Below are 17,768 nucleotides of genomic sequence, written 5' to 3'. Positions count from 1 at the left end.
TAAATCATTATATTATTTCTTTATTCGAAGTGTTGAACTGTGTATATCTTAATAGTTGTGAGTTCACAGTCATGTAGAAGAAACTTTAGTTAGTAAGTAATGCTTCAGGCGAAGAAAGGGATGTGTAATTTGGATAATGTCTTATCTGAGTCCAAGACCAGAAACAAGAATAGAGATACCGGCTTAGAGAAGGTGCATTATCTGTTCTTGAAATAAGTATGTCAAAGATGGAAAATATCTGTATGTGTTTGAAATATTTGCGGACAGCGTCTGAATGGACATCCGTCATCAGAAGAAAATAAGATTTTGAATGTTTTCCATATTTTTATTGATAATTGAATATTAGTTTGACAAATATGTATTTTCTGATATAATGCTATTATGAATATTACTGCTTTTCTGAATAGGAACGTAATATCATCCAGGTGTGTTTTACTACCACTGGTCGATTTGCTGGACATGAATATATATTTTTGTTATAACCTCAGTAGTATTCTTATGGTACAAACTCAATATCTCAACTCTAAACAATTTCAATGAATATACGGTTCTACAAAGTATTGCTCAACTTAATTTGAACGTTTAATTCTTTACCTGTACATTTTAGATGAAATAAATGAGTTTTAATTCATTTCATATGCTCACAAACTAGAATGATGCGAAAAGGTCTCCTGATTACATCAATTCACTGATAAATGTGAATGGACGTTTTGTTGTTGTTACTGGTGCCAAGTAAGTGGCACTTCTGTTATAGATCATTTAGGGAATTCAGAAAATCATTTATTGATTGTGAATAATTGTTTACACTGAAATTCTAAACCAATAAACTTTATGAAATAATAAAATTGCTATAAATAAATGACTACACTGGGATATTCATCATTATATATTTCACATTCATTTAGACTTCTGTTTGTTTGAATGTTCTTCTCGAAGGTAGGTCTTACTAGCCCACTTATCCTAACACATCTAGGATGGACCATTAGGCCGGTAGACCAGGAGTAAGGGCTTCGTTGACAGTAATTGCAAGTATGATATTACAAGATAAAAATAATATTTTTTCACATTTCTCGATGGTTATTCAATTTAAATATGTTTAAAACCACAAGATTCGATTAAAAATTCAGAAGAAAATGTGTCTCAGTATTCAACAAAACAAGAATAACTCATATTAAACAAAGAAAGGAACAATGTAAACACAATGTTCTTACATTTTAACTACATCTGACAATATTTTAATTTCTATCTATTGTGTAACATTAAAACCCATACGATCATTGACACATTATGTTTCCTCTCAAATGTCAAATAAATTAATTATTCCTAAATCTTCCATTTTGGGCTATTATAACATGAACGTTCAGTTTGGTCGCTGTTAATGCTCCCCTCCCTATTGGCTCTCTTTAACTTAAAGAAAGGGGAAAAAAATCATTAACAATTGAAAGTACTTTATACACATTTTTCATTTTTATTTCAAACAGTTCCATATCAACTATATAACGAAATCCTACTGCTTTCTGACCACATTGTTGATATAATCAATGCTCTGAAGAACATTGCAGGAAGAAACGATTTAAACACAGAATTTCACCAAACTGTCTGATGGCACCTAAAATTGTCATAGTATGATGGTCATAGCACAATACTCAAAATTAAGGTATTGCCAAATGTGTTACAGGAGTAGAAATAAACCAAGCGTCTATTGAAAATGAGAACCTTGAAGTAATATTTTTGGAAGAAGAGTCAACAGAAAATTTGCATAGTATACATAGATGTTAAGCACATTTGTTAACATATTGTTGCGATCCGATCTCGTTGTATTAATACTTCACCACAGCAGCGTCGCGGAAACTATTCATCAGAAAGTGTGCAAAAGAGTACTTTTGGTAGCTAATAGTTTGTTGTGTCTCGATTCACTCCTTGCTGCTTTGAACCTAACATATCAAAGTACGCTTTGAACTTGTTTTGAACCTAACCTAACAAGAAACATTGTTGAGAACTGTCCGTTTTGATACCTAAACACTTCAAACAGTTGTCATTTGACGAATACATGAAAAATTTGAAAGAAAGTCCACGTCAAAATTAATATATAAGATATCTCTTCTAAAGTAGAGGAACATAAAGTTCGTCAAAATATAAAATGACATGATGCATTCTCTAGTAAACGGTAAGATTTTTCAACTTTCCGCAAGAGACTGAAGATGGCCTATTTATATCTTTAAGTCGATTATTTTAAAGTAGAAAATGATAATTCATTCTATTTATATTTGAAACATGAAGAAGAAAACAAGAAATTTTTGTTTCTAACGCATTTCCGAAAGCGCACTCTTTGTTCTTGAAATAGGGTCAATGATAAGAACAGTTGTACCTATGTGGTTTATTTTCATTGTTATTCTAAAGGCAAATAAAATGTAGGTAGTATGAAAAGAAACTTTGAAACCAAAATTTCCAATTAGCTTGCTTACATTTTAAACTTGAAACAAAATTGATCACAATTCATTTAATCAACTTCTGTTCTAAATAGACTACCTTCAATCTTGTGTTGGAGAAATTTCAAATTTTACAATTTAATAGAATACAATTCAAGGTACTGTTACCTAATACTATCTAATATTTTGTCAAAATTCCCTCGCCATAATCCTTAAAAGGTTTCTATGTATGAAGCTGATTTCTTCATTTTCTCGATTTAATAGCCAACGAAGAATTTGAAGAAAAGAATGTTTGAAATGTAAAATTCTTATTTTCTTGTATACATTCCGAATCTGAAACATAAATCGTCACTTTAGATTTAAGAAATTCGATTTCCGATTCAGAGAGACCACTTGCGGTTCCCTTTAAAAGTTCAAAATACTATAAGTGGATTTGTCCTATTCGATTCATATGACATGTTATTGTGTCAAGACTATAAATAGGGACAAATTTAAGGACTTTTGTATTGATAAATAGTGTAAGGAAAAATAATTTCTAAGGAGGAAAGGGAAATTAGTTATTAGAAAATAGTGGAAACAATCACATACACTAAAAAAAAGTAGATTGGAGGTACTTTCACCGTAGACTAGAAATACTTTCGCTAAATACTGCATCAAATAGGAAAAAAAAAAAAAAAGAATTAAAGAACAGAAAATGAGCTATGGAGCATTCAAGTAGATATTACGTTGAAATACAAGATCACATAATAATGATTGTTTTCTGTAAGATGTGATTAATCTGGTTCTGCAACTTATGAATCTAATGTACATAGCAATACAGGCTTACAATAAACACTTTAATTTCATTTGCTTTTTTTCATTCGAGTGGTGAAAGGAGAGAAGTATGCTGATCGTGAAGAAAACATCAATTCAAGATTTCAAAGGAGTTTCATGGCTCATAGATACCGAAAAAGTTATTTAGCGAGATTTGTCCGTCTGTTTGTCTGTTAGCCCCTTTGTCCTGATGTACACTAGCTTAGAGGTCATACCGTTCAAAGCAATTCATCCAAATTTTATTTTATTTTATTTTTATTTATTTATTTATTATTATCATTTTCATTCTTTATTGTGATTGTTCAATGAGTTTTTTTAAATTTAATTTGCTTAAGGGTAAAAATAAAAAAATCCTATATTCTCAAAAACAGCTCTAACGATTTTGTTTATATTTCATAAATTAATTTTTCAAAAATAACTCTTTCAATTTCATGTGATATAAGTCATTTCTCTGGTTAAAATCGAGGTGGTGCAATTTATTTTTGGCGGTGAGTTCTTTTCGAACGATTTTCTTAAAAGCGACCCAGGTGATTTCTTTCATATTTATAAATAAATATTTTACTATTGAAAGCCTGACATACTAAAAATAACACAAAATTTGACATTTTTCTTTTGCTCTTTTTCATAAGTGAAAGAAGATAATGAAATGCAACTTCACGATCATAGATGATGTTATTCTACAACGAAAAACTACCTGAAGAATTTTTAGTGTTACCATCCATAGAAATTACAGTATTGCCAGAATAACATTTCCTCCAAAATCTAAGTTAAGGCAGCGACTAGAGGAACGAACTCAACTGCATTTGATTGCGTATTATGTTATTTTGTTGTCCTGTGAACTACCTTTTAAATAACATTATTATTTAATTTTAATAACTGTATGTTAAAACTATTTTGTTTATTACAAACTAAATACAACTATTCACAGGATTCCGTCATCTCCTTCAACTCGTCGCCAATTAAAATAAACTACAATAGTATTGGCCCAGAAAACTTCTTTATTACGATCACTATCCATAATTCTAAGATAACAGATATTAATATTACGGACTGTATATATTTATTTAAGTCACAATCAAGTATTATTGTCAATCAATGATTAATCTTTTAACAACAGAAATTAGACAAAAACATAAGGTATTGAGCTACTTCAAACCTAACTTCCAACATTCAATATCAACATCAACAAAGTGAACAGTAACCTTGATCTATTTAAGACAAGCATACTGTAAAATATCAGTCAATAATGATCCTTTCTTCTTTTATGGAAGTTTGCTATTTGTAAATTTTTACTGCTAACTATCATACACCAGTATCTTTTCAACATCTCAGATTTTCTCCCTTACATTGTCCACCTTACTATACCACAAAATCCTCAATTCCAACAGAGTGCCTTTTCATCTAATTACTTCACAATTATTTTTCTGTAATTTAATTCTTCTCTTTTATTTTCTACTTCCCCAGTTCGTTGCTTCCCTATCTGATGGAGAATTTATAGAAAGAATTTCGCGCCTGCACATAGTCTTCTTCCACTAAATCCCATCTACTTCCAGTCTGGTAACATTGTAAAATGCCTACTTGACTCTGTTCTAACATAGCGCTCATGTGGACGCTTCTAAGTTTTTTCTGTTATTTAATTTTTCTTTTATTTTCTCCCCACTTCCTCTCATATCTATCTAATGAAATATTTTAGTCAAAGAGTTTATAGTGTATATTTTTAGTATTGTGATTATCATTTTATGATTCTAGTAATTAATTCATTATATATATGAGGCCATTAATTCGTACCACGGCAGTAACACTGCTGATATTGCACATAGAGTTTTGCAACTCAAATATGACATACCAAATTTCATGCGTTAGATTTAATGATCGTACTTGGAACTTTCAAAATAGGTCAGGGAATGATTTGCTTGTGTCACAAGCCGAATTCTTTAAAATGGAAAGTAATAATTTCTGATCGAGATTTTGAATGAAAACGAGAAAGTAAGTTTCTATTTCAAATATGTTTTCGTACTTTCCCCTAAAAATGATAATGAAAATGGAATTAATAATAGGACACCACTTGTTATCCCCTTATACAGCTAAGGAACGTAAATTGTGTCAAAATATTAAATACTACGGTAACTAAATTCTGTGTGGTTAATTGAATAGTGAAATGTTCAACTTTCGTAACGGATTTAAAATCGAATTATTAAAATAGTATTTGGTTATTGTTGTTTCAGATTTAGAATGTCTGCAAGAAAATAGAAAATTCTGATTTCAAATATTATTCGACAATGTTTCCTTTGACCTCCGAATGAAATGGGAACTTAGTCCCAGTACCGGGATTTATCGTATGTGCAAAACGTGCATTTGCACAAGACAGCAAGCTATGGAGAGTAGCAAAGATCTGGCGTAAAGTATACAAAATTGAAAAATATAAAAAAAAAAAAATAATTATTTAAAATAAATATTTAATTTTGGAGTCGGACTTCATAATAATGCTAGTTAAATTTACTAAGCTGACTCGTCTATTTTTATATTATATTTACAAATAATGTTTAGTTGTCTGTGTTGATGATGGTTGCCTAATAGTACAGGCACGTAGCCAGGATTTCATGATAGGGGGGGTCCGTGAAAAAATACTGTAGTTATCACACCAGGAGTTCGATCAATCTAAACTATTCTGCTGGCAACATATATGCATTCGTTTAGCCAGGATTTCGTAATGGAGGGGGGCGTGACATGAAATAGTGTGATTACACACCAAGAGATCGATCAATCTAAACTATTTTACTGGCAACATACCCATATTGGTTTGTTAGGACAACAAAATGAGGATATGTTAGTATTTTAATTTAAAAAACTATGAAAAATATTGAGTAAAAGAATATTAAAAAGTATTGAAAAAGATATAGTCTTCCGAGGTCATTCGAACTCGATTCTTCTTGTCTTCTTTCTTCTTTTTCTTATCTTCGTTTAATACCGTCAAGGATAGCAATGAGATATCTTTCGGCAGTAATGACATCCTATAAAATGGGTTAGTGTTGCTGTGAAATTCAAAATGGTTCATATTATTGGTAATATTGGGCATTTCTTAAGTATTACCTGAGAGTCTATCTGATTGAACATGTTTATAGATTGTCATTTGTAGTCCATAGGATTAGTATGGAGATAGAATTCGGAATGCTTCGTTACAATAATATCCATTTTCAACTTGACTTCGCTCCCTGCACACAAAAGAAAGAGTAGGGCTAACCAAACGCTTGCTGTAGGTTTTTGACACTGGTTCATCTTTTTCTCGCTTCTTTTTGTTCCATCCTTCCTTAATATTTTTCATTTCTTGACTCGAAGGGGGCTGGGTCCCGACCCCCCGGACCCACCCCTTAGCTACGTGCCTGAATAGTATTAATATCATACAACGCAATGCGACAAAGCAATTCAGTTGTAGGCTTGGGTAACTTCATTTCCAATTCCCTTGTTAGCATGAATTACATCCTTCACTGAAGTTAAAAATAACATTATTGTCAATGATGACAGCTCAAACTTAGTTTCTGACAAGAATTCCATTACTATTTTTGATGAATTGTATATTTTCATTAATGCTACTAAAGTTATGATGATGAGTTAACGCATTTAAAATCGTATCTTTTTTCTTTTTGTTTGTTTGTTTGTTTGTTTGAAAAGGAGCAGGAAATTATACTATTGCACTAGACGGAAAATTGTTCAGGTACGGATCTTCTTAGTTTTATTTGTAAAGATCGAAATTTCTAACTAGAAGAAAGGCACATAAAAAATATATCTTGAAGCAACAAGCTAACCCGTTGCCGTAATGTGTATTAAATACAGAGCCATAAGATTCTCCTAAAAGCTAAGAACTGTAATGCAGAAAAATTACGATTTCATAAAATAGACTAGCACAACAATTGCTTGAGATAAAATTAAAGATCCTAATAATAAACGTAAAAAGCAATTTAAATTAACAGCATATTTGAAATACCAAATTTTAGAAAAAAATAATTAAATAATTTATAATTAATTGATTAAAATAATTAATTAAAATAATAAAATTAATTAAAAAATTAAAATAATAAAAATTAATGAAATAATTAATTTATAAATTAATTAAAATAAATACACGAATAAACACGGAACTAAATATAAGTTACAACATACTTCTGTAATAATTGAGTAGTTTGATGTAATAAGGGCGCAAGCGAGTTTACGCCCTTTTTGCATCAAACGCATTTGCGGCTTTTGCCATGCTTGTTTAGCCTCCTGGTAACATTTCAATTTAATATCGGAATAAAATGCTGCATATTACATTGTTTTATATAAGAAAAAAGCACTACTTTAATTCTCAACATCGTTTTTCTCCAACTGCATGTTTCAGACTTACATCCTTATTGCATCAATCTCCTCAATTGTGATGTAACAATGTTATTTGAATATTTGTATAATTATGTGATTTGGATATTTAAATTAAATGTTAACATCTCTATCAACGAAAACAGTTTCGATTTTTCAAGACGTTTCGAGACGTTTAAACGAAAATTAGTTTAAAATCAGACAGAACACCAAACAAACATTTCAATTACTATATTTATCTCTGTGAAAATATCATAGAGTGTGTATTCTATATTACTTACCATTGTAAGTAAAAATTCTGATTTGCCCATCTCCTGCACCAGTAACAACCATTCTATATATCTGAATGATGTCAATCACTTGGATTCCTATTCTGTGTGCTTGAAACATTTTTATCATTGTCGGAAGACCTTTGGAGTTGGCAGTGTGCATATCAAAGATGATGACATGTCCACTGCTGCCTCCAGCAACCAACAAGTGAACTTCCGGAGCAGCAACCATACAAGAAACGAAATAATCGTTTGTATATTTCCATGGCTTTATACTGCCAACATATGGGAAATATCGTATTCTCCAATAAACCTATGAATATAAGAATTAAACAGGTAATTTTTTAAGAAAGAAAAAAAAAGAAAAAAGTTTCATTATTACCTGATTGAAGATTTGATAGAATATTTTAATCTTGTGAAAACGTCTAACAATAACGTATGAGCTAAATGTATTCAAGCAGGGTATATTTTGCAAGGAGAAAGATTTGTGAAGGAACATAATGAAAGTACTGCCTGTTTTCCTATCCAGATGGGCAGACAAACATAGTAACTTCAATTTAAAATTAAAATGTTGTAAATTAATTAAAACATACATATGAAACACCCTATTATATAGGGTGTTTCAAAACAACACCGACAACGTTTGGGAGGTGATTCCTGACACAAAGATAAGACTAAAATTATAGACCAATCTGGGTGCACAAATGCTTCCTTTCGGAGTTATAGGCTGCCGGAAACATGAAAAAGTGAACTTTATAGGTCAATAGCTCTAAAACTATGGGACCTACTGTAGTCAGGTCAAGGCTTCACTTAGTAACTAGTATGTGCCCTATCTAAATATCCGTGTTTCAGAATCTCGCGGTATTCACGCAACAATTTTTATAGAGGGGTTTGGCTACGGGCATATAATTTGAAGCACTCACCAACTAGCTCTATAAAAATTGTTGAGGAAGTACATCAGTAGGTCACATACTAATTCCTGAGTATAGTCGTGACCCGACTACGGTAGGTTCCATAGTTTTGGAGCTACAGACCTTTAAAGTTCTTCTTTTTATGTTTCCGGCAGCCTGTAACTCCGAAAGAAAGCATTTGTGGACCCAGGTACACCCTATATATACACATTATATGGTGTACACTACAAGACACGAGGGTCTTGGTTCAGGGCGACAAATTACCAGGGGGAAATATATAAAAATTCGAGATTGTAGTATTTTATGAGAAAAAAGAGACGTGTCTAGTAGAGATATTTAAGGAAGCTCTATAGCAAAAACAATGTTGGTACCACAGCAAGACTGACTTTTCGTGTTACGACGCTACTGGCGCTAGAAGGAGTTAAGGCTATTATTTATTGGCTGCTAGCGTAATCCATGCAATTAGCTCCGTTACGATGGTTCAATGTAAGCGAACGAAATACTACTGATGGCCTACTTCATGAAAATTTACTACTGATGTTCTGTGATGGTTTGACAGTAGATAAGCAAGTAATATTTCAGCAACAACACAGAACTGAACACGAACAAATAATGGGAGTGGTCATAAAATTTTTCAGAGGCATAAAATAGCTAAATATGGGCTTGAGCACGTTATTTTATTGAGAAGTAAATACATTTTAATGTTTACTTTATACAGTAATGTCTTCTTGTAGAATTGTAGAATTTAAAAAAATGCAGAGATATTAACAAAGATTTATATTTATTTAAACTAAGTATATTGTTATTAAAAGGAAAAGAAATCAACTAGACAGAATCACGATATGTAAAGTTAAAGATAGATTGAAGTACTCACAGCCCACAAGTGAATCGCGTTATTTGGACCTGCAGATAATAACAACAATTCTTCTTTCTTAACATTCACGGTCTGTTTGTAAAATAAAAGAACTGTCACTTTCGTAAAATCCATATTCGGATCATATCTGAAAAAAAATTAGAGATTAATATGTTAGGAAAATATATATATTTAAATATGTATATCTACAAATTCCTCTTTAGCTTCTCTAAAGTGTTAGATTAGTTCGATTGTAATTTTTATATATATATATATATATACACAGTATATATATATATATATATATATATATATATATATATATATATATATATATATATATATATATATATATATATACACATTTGAAAACAACGGAAAGTTATTTATCTGTTGCATATCACTTTATCGTTATATCAACAAATTTAGCTATCGTAGATACTATCGATACTGGGATGATAATTTGTTCCTGAATACAGATAATGAAAATTAGATTTTCCGTTTAACAAACTTAACATTCTTAGATCAAACTTTACAGCTGAACCCGAAAATAATGATTTTATTAGATTTTTAGGGGCCTACACATACATAACAAACAGCGGTTTGTTACAATATTTCATAAGAAGACATCTACAGAAGAGAACTTTCATGCCACCTCGACGTGTTCCACACACGACATTACGGATTTTTATTATTATTATTATTTTGCTTATTTTCTTTCTAGTAAGGCAATCAAACTTTCCTCGGTAAGAACTATTTGTTCGTAGAAATTAAATATTTGTATTATTTAAACCAAAAAAGCGAATGTAAAAATCATAGCTTTTAAAGTACAAGGTAATATCAAAAACCAAAACACAATTATTACCACCCAGATTCACTGAAAAATTTTGGATTGGCTTTTAGCTTTCAATAATGATTAGATAAACGGAACTTATACAACATGAAAATGGTCTTAATCTCACAGTCTCCGAAAGAATATAGAGAAGACTAATTATAAGATTTACTACGCTGCTCTTTTCTCGTCAAGACTTGAATACAACGTAGTCTTCGAATGTAATGAAATATATGTGACGAAATGTGAAAGTTAAAACCAGTGTCAATGGACACAATATATCGCCTAAATAACAACAACAGATAATAATATATCATATCTTTCTAAACATTTAAGAACAATAAACCATTATTTTGCACAATCAGTGTTTTGCATGCAAAGAGAAGTTACCGAATCAGATTGTATCGAAACTAAAAGTCTAAAATTAAACTTTGATAGAGGAAATTTAGGTATATAAAATGTGAATGGTGTTATAGGATAACTATAATTTGCACAATAAAATAAGTACAATAGTTGGAAACATTAAATATCTTTCTGCTAATATCATAGAAGAACCTCATCTGGACTACAACAATTTTTACGGTGCAATGTTAAAATATTCGTTGTAAATATGTCTCCTCAAAACTTCTTTTTTCTTAAAAAATCACCGTAGTAAAGACCTAAAAGGATGATTTACGGCGTAAATATTGAAGAAATTACATTTACTCACATAACAGTGAATAAATTCAGGCAACGTTGCTATTTGTTTAATGGAACATGTTCAGGGAATTGAGAATATTATTTGTTTATTAAGGGTTTAACATCTTGGGATATAAGCCATGATCCTACAGTTTAACAAGAAATTAAAACCACATGTGCTTTTCCCATGAATTGGGAAACCGAAAATAACAATATTATGTTCAACTACAGCCAAAAGTTTCTTTTGGATTATATATAGATATTTATTTATTTATTTATTTTAAAAACCATTAGATTTATTTATTTAAAAAACCATTAGATACAGCTCAGAGGCCATTTTATACTGGATATCTGACAACAATAACAACAACAATGGGAAGGATTTGGGAAGGTATCGGCCAGGGCCTGTTTAGTAGGTACCACCCCGGCATTTGCCTGGTAGGACTGAGGGGAAATCCTGGAAAACCTCAGTCAGGATGGTCGGCAGCGGGAATCGAACCCACGACCTCCCGAATGCGAAGCCAACGCTCTACCACTTGAGTTACTTCGCTTGGATATTCAAGGTGTATTTAAAAAATCTCTTTTGACGGTACTTACACATCAGGGAAAATATATTAATTATCTGAGGAGATTCAAAAGTCAATATTATTGGGATGGTAAACAACTAGTTTAAAAATAACTTCAAGTAAATCACTTTTTTTTTATATTTCTATAGCGTACCATATTAATACCATATTTTAGCGAACAAAAGAAGGGACACACTATTGTCAATATAAAGTATGATAATGTATTGTGGCAAGAAGTATATTAATTTAACAGTGTTTATGGTAGGGGTTCTATTGTGGTGTACTTGCTGTGCATTTGACGTTGTCATGGATCAAAGATGGTATTTAAATCTTTCTCTTAGTGAAGAGCGATTTGTCGAGTGGAGATAGACCAGACATAGGTAGAAGTATCAAAAACTATGAATACCTGAAGAATATCGTGCCATGCATACCAATACCTATACCAAAGTATTTCTTCTTATTTACGTCCTTCTTTTCCAGCCTGACGAAAACAAAAGACCAATGGAGAGACAGGGCCAAATTTCCTTACAGGCTAAATAAACTCAAACGTAGAGCGTCGTCTGCAAAACCAGGGCTCAAAAGTTGTGGAAGATTTTAAAAGAATATTAGAGTCATTAATATTATATGATCTTCACGTATACTTTGTTTCTGAGCCTTAATTATTCATATATATTAAGAGTCTTCATCCCGGCGAAATTAAAATACCGCTAATTTTACATTAATTATGTGATATCTTCAAATAGATAAAAGATAATCGAAATGTGGAACAAGAGCGCCCTAGACAATATCATTTTACATGAGATACCGTTATCACGAGTCACTTATCTGCTTTCGATTTCGAGCCATTTTGAAAATCGGCATTTATTTTCGCGTTTCTAAACAGCTGAAAACATAAAGCCACTAGATGACTTGTGATAACGGTACCTCACGCAAAATAATATTGTCTAGGGCGCTCTTGTTCCATATTTCAATTATCTTTTATCTATTTGAAGATATCACATAATTATTGTAAAATTAGCGGTATTGTAATTTCGCCGGGATGAAGACTCTTAAGCTTATTATCTATTTAAATAATTTAAAGACATACAGATACCGATATTATGTTGTTCTGTTATTCTGGAATATACAATATACCGTGGTAGTATATTATTCCTTACTATTACAACTATAATAATAATAATAATAATAATAATAATAATAATAATAATAATAATAATAATAATAATAATAATAATAATAATAATAATAATAATAATAATTATTATTATTATTATTATTATTATTATTATTATTATTATTATTATTATTATTATTACATCATTACATCACTTAAAAGGAAGACACTTTTAATGTTTCTCAAAAATTTAAAAGGGGAATTTACTTATAGATTTATTTAACTAGCAAAATTTTAGTGAAGCTGCAAAACTCACGTGAAATCTGGTGGTTTCAACTGTTTCTCTGCGCGACCAGAAGAAAAATTCCAGATATAAATGCCGCCGTCAAAAGTACCTGTAGCCACTATTTCAGGATCGCACCAACTGGTGATTGCCCAAACATCTTCTTTGTGAACATCTTCAACTCCTACCCAAGTAATTTGTGGCCCTTCATCTCTTTGTCTTGGTTCACAGGTGAATATATTAATTCTTCTATCCCAGCCAACAGCGAGAATATTAGGTCGTCTTGGAAATGTAGCATAGCGAACAGTGGTACACTGAGTAGGACACGGCTGGCAACGATACATACTCTTTAAACACATTCCATTGGTGAAATTCCATTCTTTAACAACGCCTTTTAAGTGACCAGTTAGTAGTCTTTGTCCATCTCGTTCGGCATAAATACAGGTGACAGGTCCACAATTTTGAGGATCGGGGCAAATGTTTTTGCTTTTATCTTTATTTGCACTAACATTTGCTGAAGCTCTCCGTGGAAATGACGTGCAATCAATCTCGTATGATTGGGTACTGGTCAGGCATTCGGGTTCCTCTTTACCTTTCTTTATTTCTTCCTTGTGTGTTTCAAACGCTAACACTTTTTTACCAGTAGTAGCGTCCCATACCTTGACTTGATTACCAGAGCTCGAGATGATGTAATTAAACAAAGCGCTGTAACATACTCCAGTTACAGGACCAGGATGAGCACTTAAAGTTTCATCTTCGTGAATTAATTTGCCAAAATATACATGATAGAGATTGTCACTTGTTTGTATTAACAGTCTCTGTGCCACATGAGAAAAATAGAAGCAACAGACTTGTTGTCCACGAATAGATGATACAATCGCAGACACGCTGTAAAGTACTGTACATTCTTTTATATCCCAAACCTGAATTAAAAATAGATCCAAAGAAGACGATTAAAATGGTGCTAAGACGTTTCACATACCTATTTACAAATTCAGATGAGATTTATAGACAAAACCACAAATGCTCAAGATATATTACATTGTGTTGTATAAGACATTAGTCTTAGGTTAAAAGTTAACGAAGCACTAAAGTTAACGGTTAGTAACGTCTTGTTTCCAAGCCTATAATCAGAATAAGGAAACTGCACAATGCTTACGTAACAGCATATGAAATTTAACAGAGAGAAAAACAATCTGAAATTTGGAAACTTCTTTGATATAAGTAAAAGAAATAATAATTAAAAAGAAACTCCAAATACTACTACAATTATCTTCTGATTATAATCAATCTAGCATTGGTTAGAGCCACGCGAGAAAACTGAAGGCATGATTGGTAGTAAGGCTAAGAAGTTTGACTAAAATAATAACCATTAAACTATATATCAATATTAAAACGCCCACAGCCAAATTATTGAAAGTCATAAAAACAACTCTACTTATAATAATAATTAGAACAGGAAATTTAATTTCACTTCAATAGAAGTAACTTTACTGAAGGATTTGAAATTTTTTTACATAATATGAAAGAAAATACATACTTTCACTTTATGTAAATAGATATAAAATGCTCGGAATTTATGAATATTTACTCTTTACTTGTATCTCTCTGTCAAAATGTTTCATATTTTGTTGTTAATTTTTATATTTTTATTATTTACCTATTTTGTTGTTAATTTTTATATTTTTATTGTTTACCTATTTTGTAAATTTTTGCTTTTTACGTCACACGTTTGACTATTACGTCATTAAGTTAATGTCGATGTGTGTGCGTATTGATATAAATAGGACTTAATTGGTTTTCTCATGAAGTACATGTATTTTAAAAAAATATTTTTAATTTAAGCAAATTTAAAACTATTTTGATGCTATAAATCCTAGATATTTAGTTTTAACCATTGAACCTAAGAAATCCTATGATTAATAACAGTAGATTCTGATCATTAAGAAATTTGGAAAAATTATTTTCATAGATATTACATGTTCTTTTTTTTTTTTTTTTTTTTTTTTTTTTTTTTACATGCACACATACGTTGTTATGAAAACAGTCTACAATTGGCTTTAGTAGAAAGAGCTCTGGAGTTAAGAGTGAGTGAGTGCAGCTAAAGAAGATATTAGAGGCCAGATATATAAGAATTTTCTCCATACATTATCAATTTTATCATTTTTGGACATATACAAGGTGTTACAAAAGTTTGACGCAATATTTTGGAAATAGATTTCTCTCATCAAAATAAGAGAAAAAGTTCATATGGACCTGTGGTCAGAAGTGCATAGTTTCGTTGTTTTAGGGTGTCGAAAACGTGAAAAAATGAACTTTAAAGGTTCATAGTTTCACTACTATAGCACCGATCGTAGTCGGGTCACTGAGGAATTAGTATGTGAACTATCAAAATATTCACATTTCAGAACCCCTAGTACTTGCACAATCTTTTTTAGAGAGGTTATTTCGGTATACTTGATCACTCTCAATCTATCTCTCTAAAAAATTGGTGTTCAAGTACTGGAGAATTCTTAAACATGGATATTTGGATAGTTCACATACCAATTCTTCAGTGATGTCTTGACCCAACTACGATAGGTTCCATAATAGTGAAGCTATGGACTTTTAAAGTTCACTTATTTCACGTTTTCGGTACCCTATAACTCCGAAACTACCCACTTTTGAGTAAAGGTCCATATGAACCTTTTTTTTTTACTTATTTTGATATGAGGAATCTGTTCGCAAAATATAATGACACATTTTCGTAACGTCCTGTATAAGTAATAACAAATCCTTCGATATTAATAGACGAAAGGGATTAAAACTACTTATTCCCGAAGATGCACAGTTCAAACGAAATTTAACTGGAGAAAGTAATTAATAAATACGTACAGCTTAGTGGTAATCATTCCTTATACAAACCTTCAGAAATACAATTATTCAGTGTTTTGGATAGTTCCCAAAATAGGATAACTTAGTAAAAAATAGCAACTTTCAGTAGCTTTGCATTATTTGTTACCAGCTCTTTGACTTGTCAAGTAAATATATATATATATATATATATATATATATATATATATATATATATATATATATATATATATAGATAGATAGATAGATAGATAGATAGATAATTAAAACTAAAAATCAGCACTCTGTCCCCCCCAAAAATGAAAAGGTACGAAATATAACATCTAGATTATCTTTGACTAGGTCAGCGTTTCCCAACCTTTTCCAACTTGCGGCACACTACTGGTATAACTTGAGTTCTCGCGGCACATTCATGGATATTATTCTATTATTAACTATTCTATTTATTATTATTATTATTATTATTATTATTATTATTATTATTATTATTATTATTATTATTATTATTATTATTATTTATAAATATGAAATACCGTGGTATTTTTTTCTGTGGTTACTGATCTCACAAAGAAGAAAGCTCGATCACTGTTTTTTCCCGTGGTAAATCATTATGCTTATTGATAATAAAGAAGCAATAATGGTCATAACAATGATAACAAATACTTTTTTACAACATTAAAAATGTGCAGAAAGGTAATATAGTATGAAACTTGTAATTTATTAACATTGTTAATATATGTTATAATATTTAAATGATATATGAAGGTTAGAATTGTTCAATAATATTAGTAATATAACAATTTTTCAATAATATCTATTTGTTACAATTGTTTACTAATAATATATGAAAGTTATACATTTTCAAAAATAAGTAAAACAAGTTAGTCACGAAGCAAAATTGTGGACGGATAGTTGATAAACACACTCTCGTATGGTTTCTTGGAGTTAAAAGTTGTGACCTGTTCTTTATGTTCATTACAGAAAATCCTGCTTCACTTAAGCAGGATATTGAAAAGATAATGAAAACTTTCACAGCATTTGTAGAAATAGCTGGATATTCTCTCCGGAGAGAAATCCAAAATGATCCCATGTCTTGTTGTTAGTCCTAGGGCTTCAAGCCTCGGTCATTTCTCACATCAATCAAATTCACTTTCTTCCTGGACATTTAATTTTGCTGAGTGTGGGACAGAATACGCAGAGAGGTCCTTCACACAGTAATATATGTACAATAATATATTACAATTACAGTTATTTTTTTCCATTATAGAGGTTCATAGTAATATGAAATACAAATATACATTTTTTTTCTTATGGCTTCCAATTTGGTTGCCACGGAGTTAATAATTTTGTTTCGATTTCCTCGCGGCACACTAGCAGCCCATTCGCGACACACCAGTGTGCCGCGGCACACCGGTTGGGAAACGCTGGACTAGGTTAATATATGCATTATATTATGCTGCAACCATGCTTTTATGTTTTTCTAATATATGCATTTATTTCGGAATTGACGTATTTTAGGTTCAAATCAGTATTTTTTCAGAGAACAGTTCTAGCATTATTTTACCAGAATTGAAAATAAGTTTTATTGCTCTTGGATTTGCCATTAATAACTATTTTCTTAAAAAAAAAATACATATTTAAACTAATGTCTTCTAATTTTGTTTAGGTCAGTCATAATTAATTATGTTGCATATACTATGGCCCTTCTAATTATTAGCTTGTTAGCTTAGTTCAATAAGCGATGTTTGAGCTTTATATAAGAGATTTTAAATCAACTATGAGAAGCGATGTAATGTAGTCGCCGAAAAATGTAATTT

General features: G+C 30.9%; 1 protein-coding gene across 1 annotated transcript in view; it reads right to left on the bottom strand.

Moving 5' to 3' along the window:
• Window positions 1-17,768, bottom strand: part of LOC145681973 (WD repeat-containing protein on Y chromosome-like) — a 43,258-nt gene that overhangs the window by 6,319 nt on the left and 19,171 nt on the right. Inside the window, exons 4-6 of the mRNA XM_081753574.1 lie at window positions 13,132-14,021; window positions 9,647-9,773; window positions 7,874-8,174 (exon numbers count right to left, since the gene is read on the bottom strand). Of these exons, the coding sequence (XP_081609700.1) occupies window positions 7,874-8,174; window positions 9,647-9,773; window positions 13,132-14,021 (1,318 nt within the window). The remainder of the gene's footprint in view (window positions 1-7,873; window positions 8,175-9,646; window positions 9,774-13,131; window positions 14,022-17,768) is intronic.

Source organism: Thermobia domestica, chromosome 3 (genome assembly GCF_964235325.1).
Source record: "Thermobia domestica chromosome 3, izTheDome1.hap1.1, whole genome shotgun sequence".
Lineage (NCBI taxonomy): Eukaryota > Metazoa > Arthropoda > Insecta > Zygentoma > Lepismatidae > Thermobia > Thermobia domestica.
The sequence above is the reverse complement of the archived record's forward strand: the minus strand, read 5'-3'. Positions and strand labels throughout refer to the sequence as shown.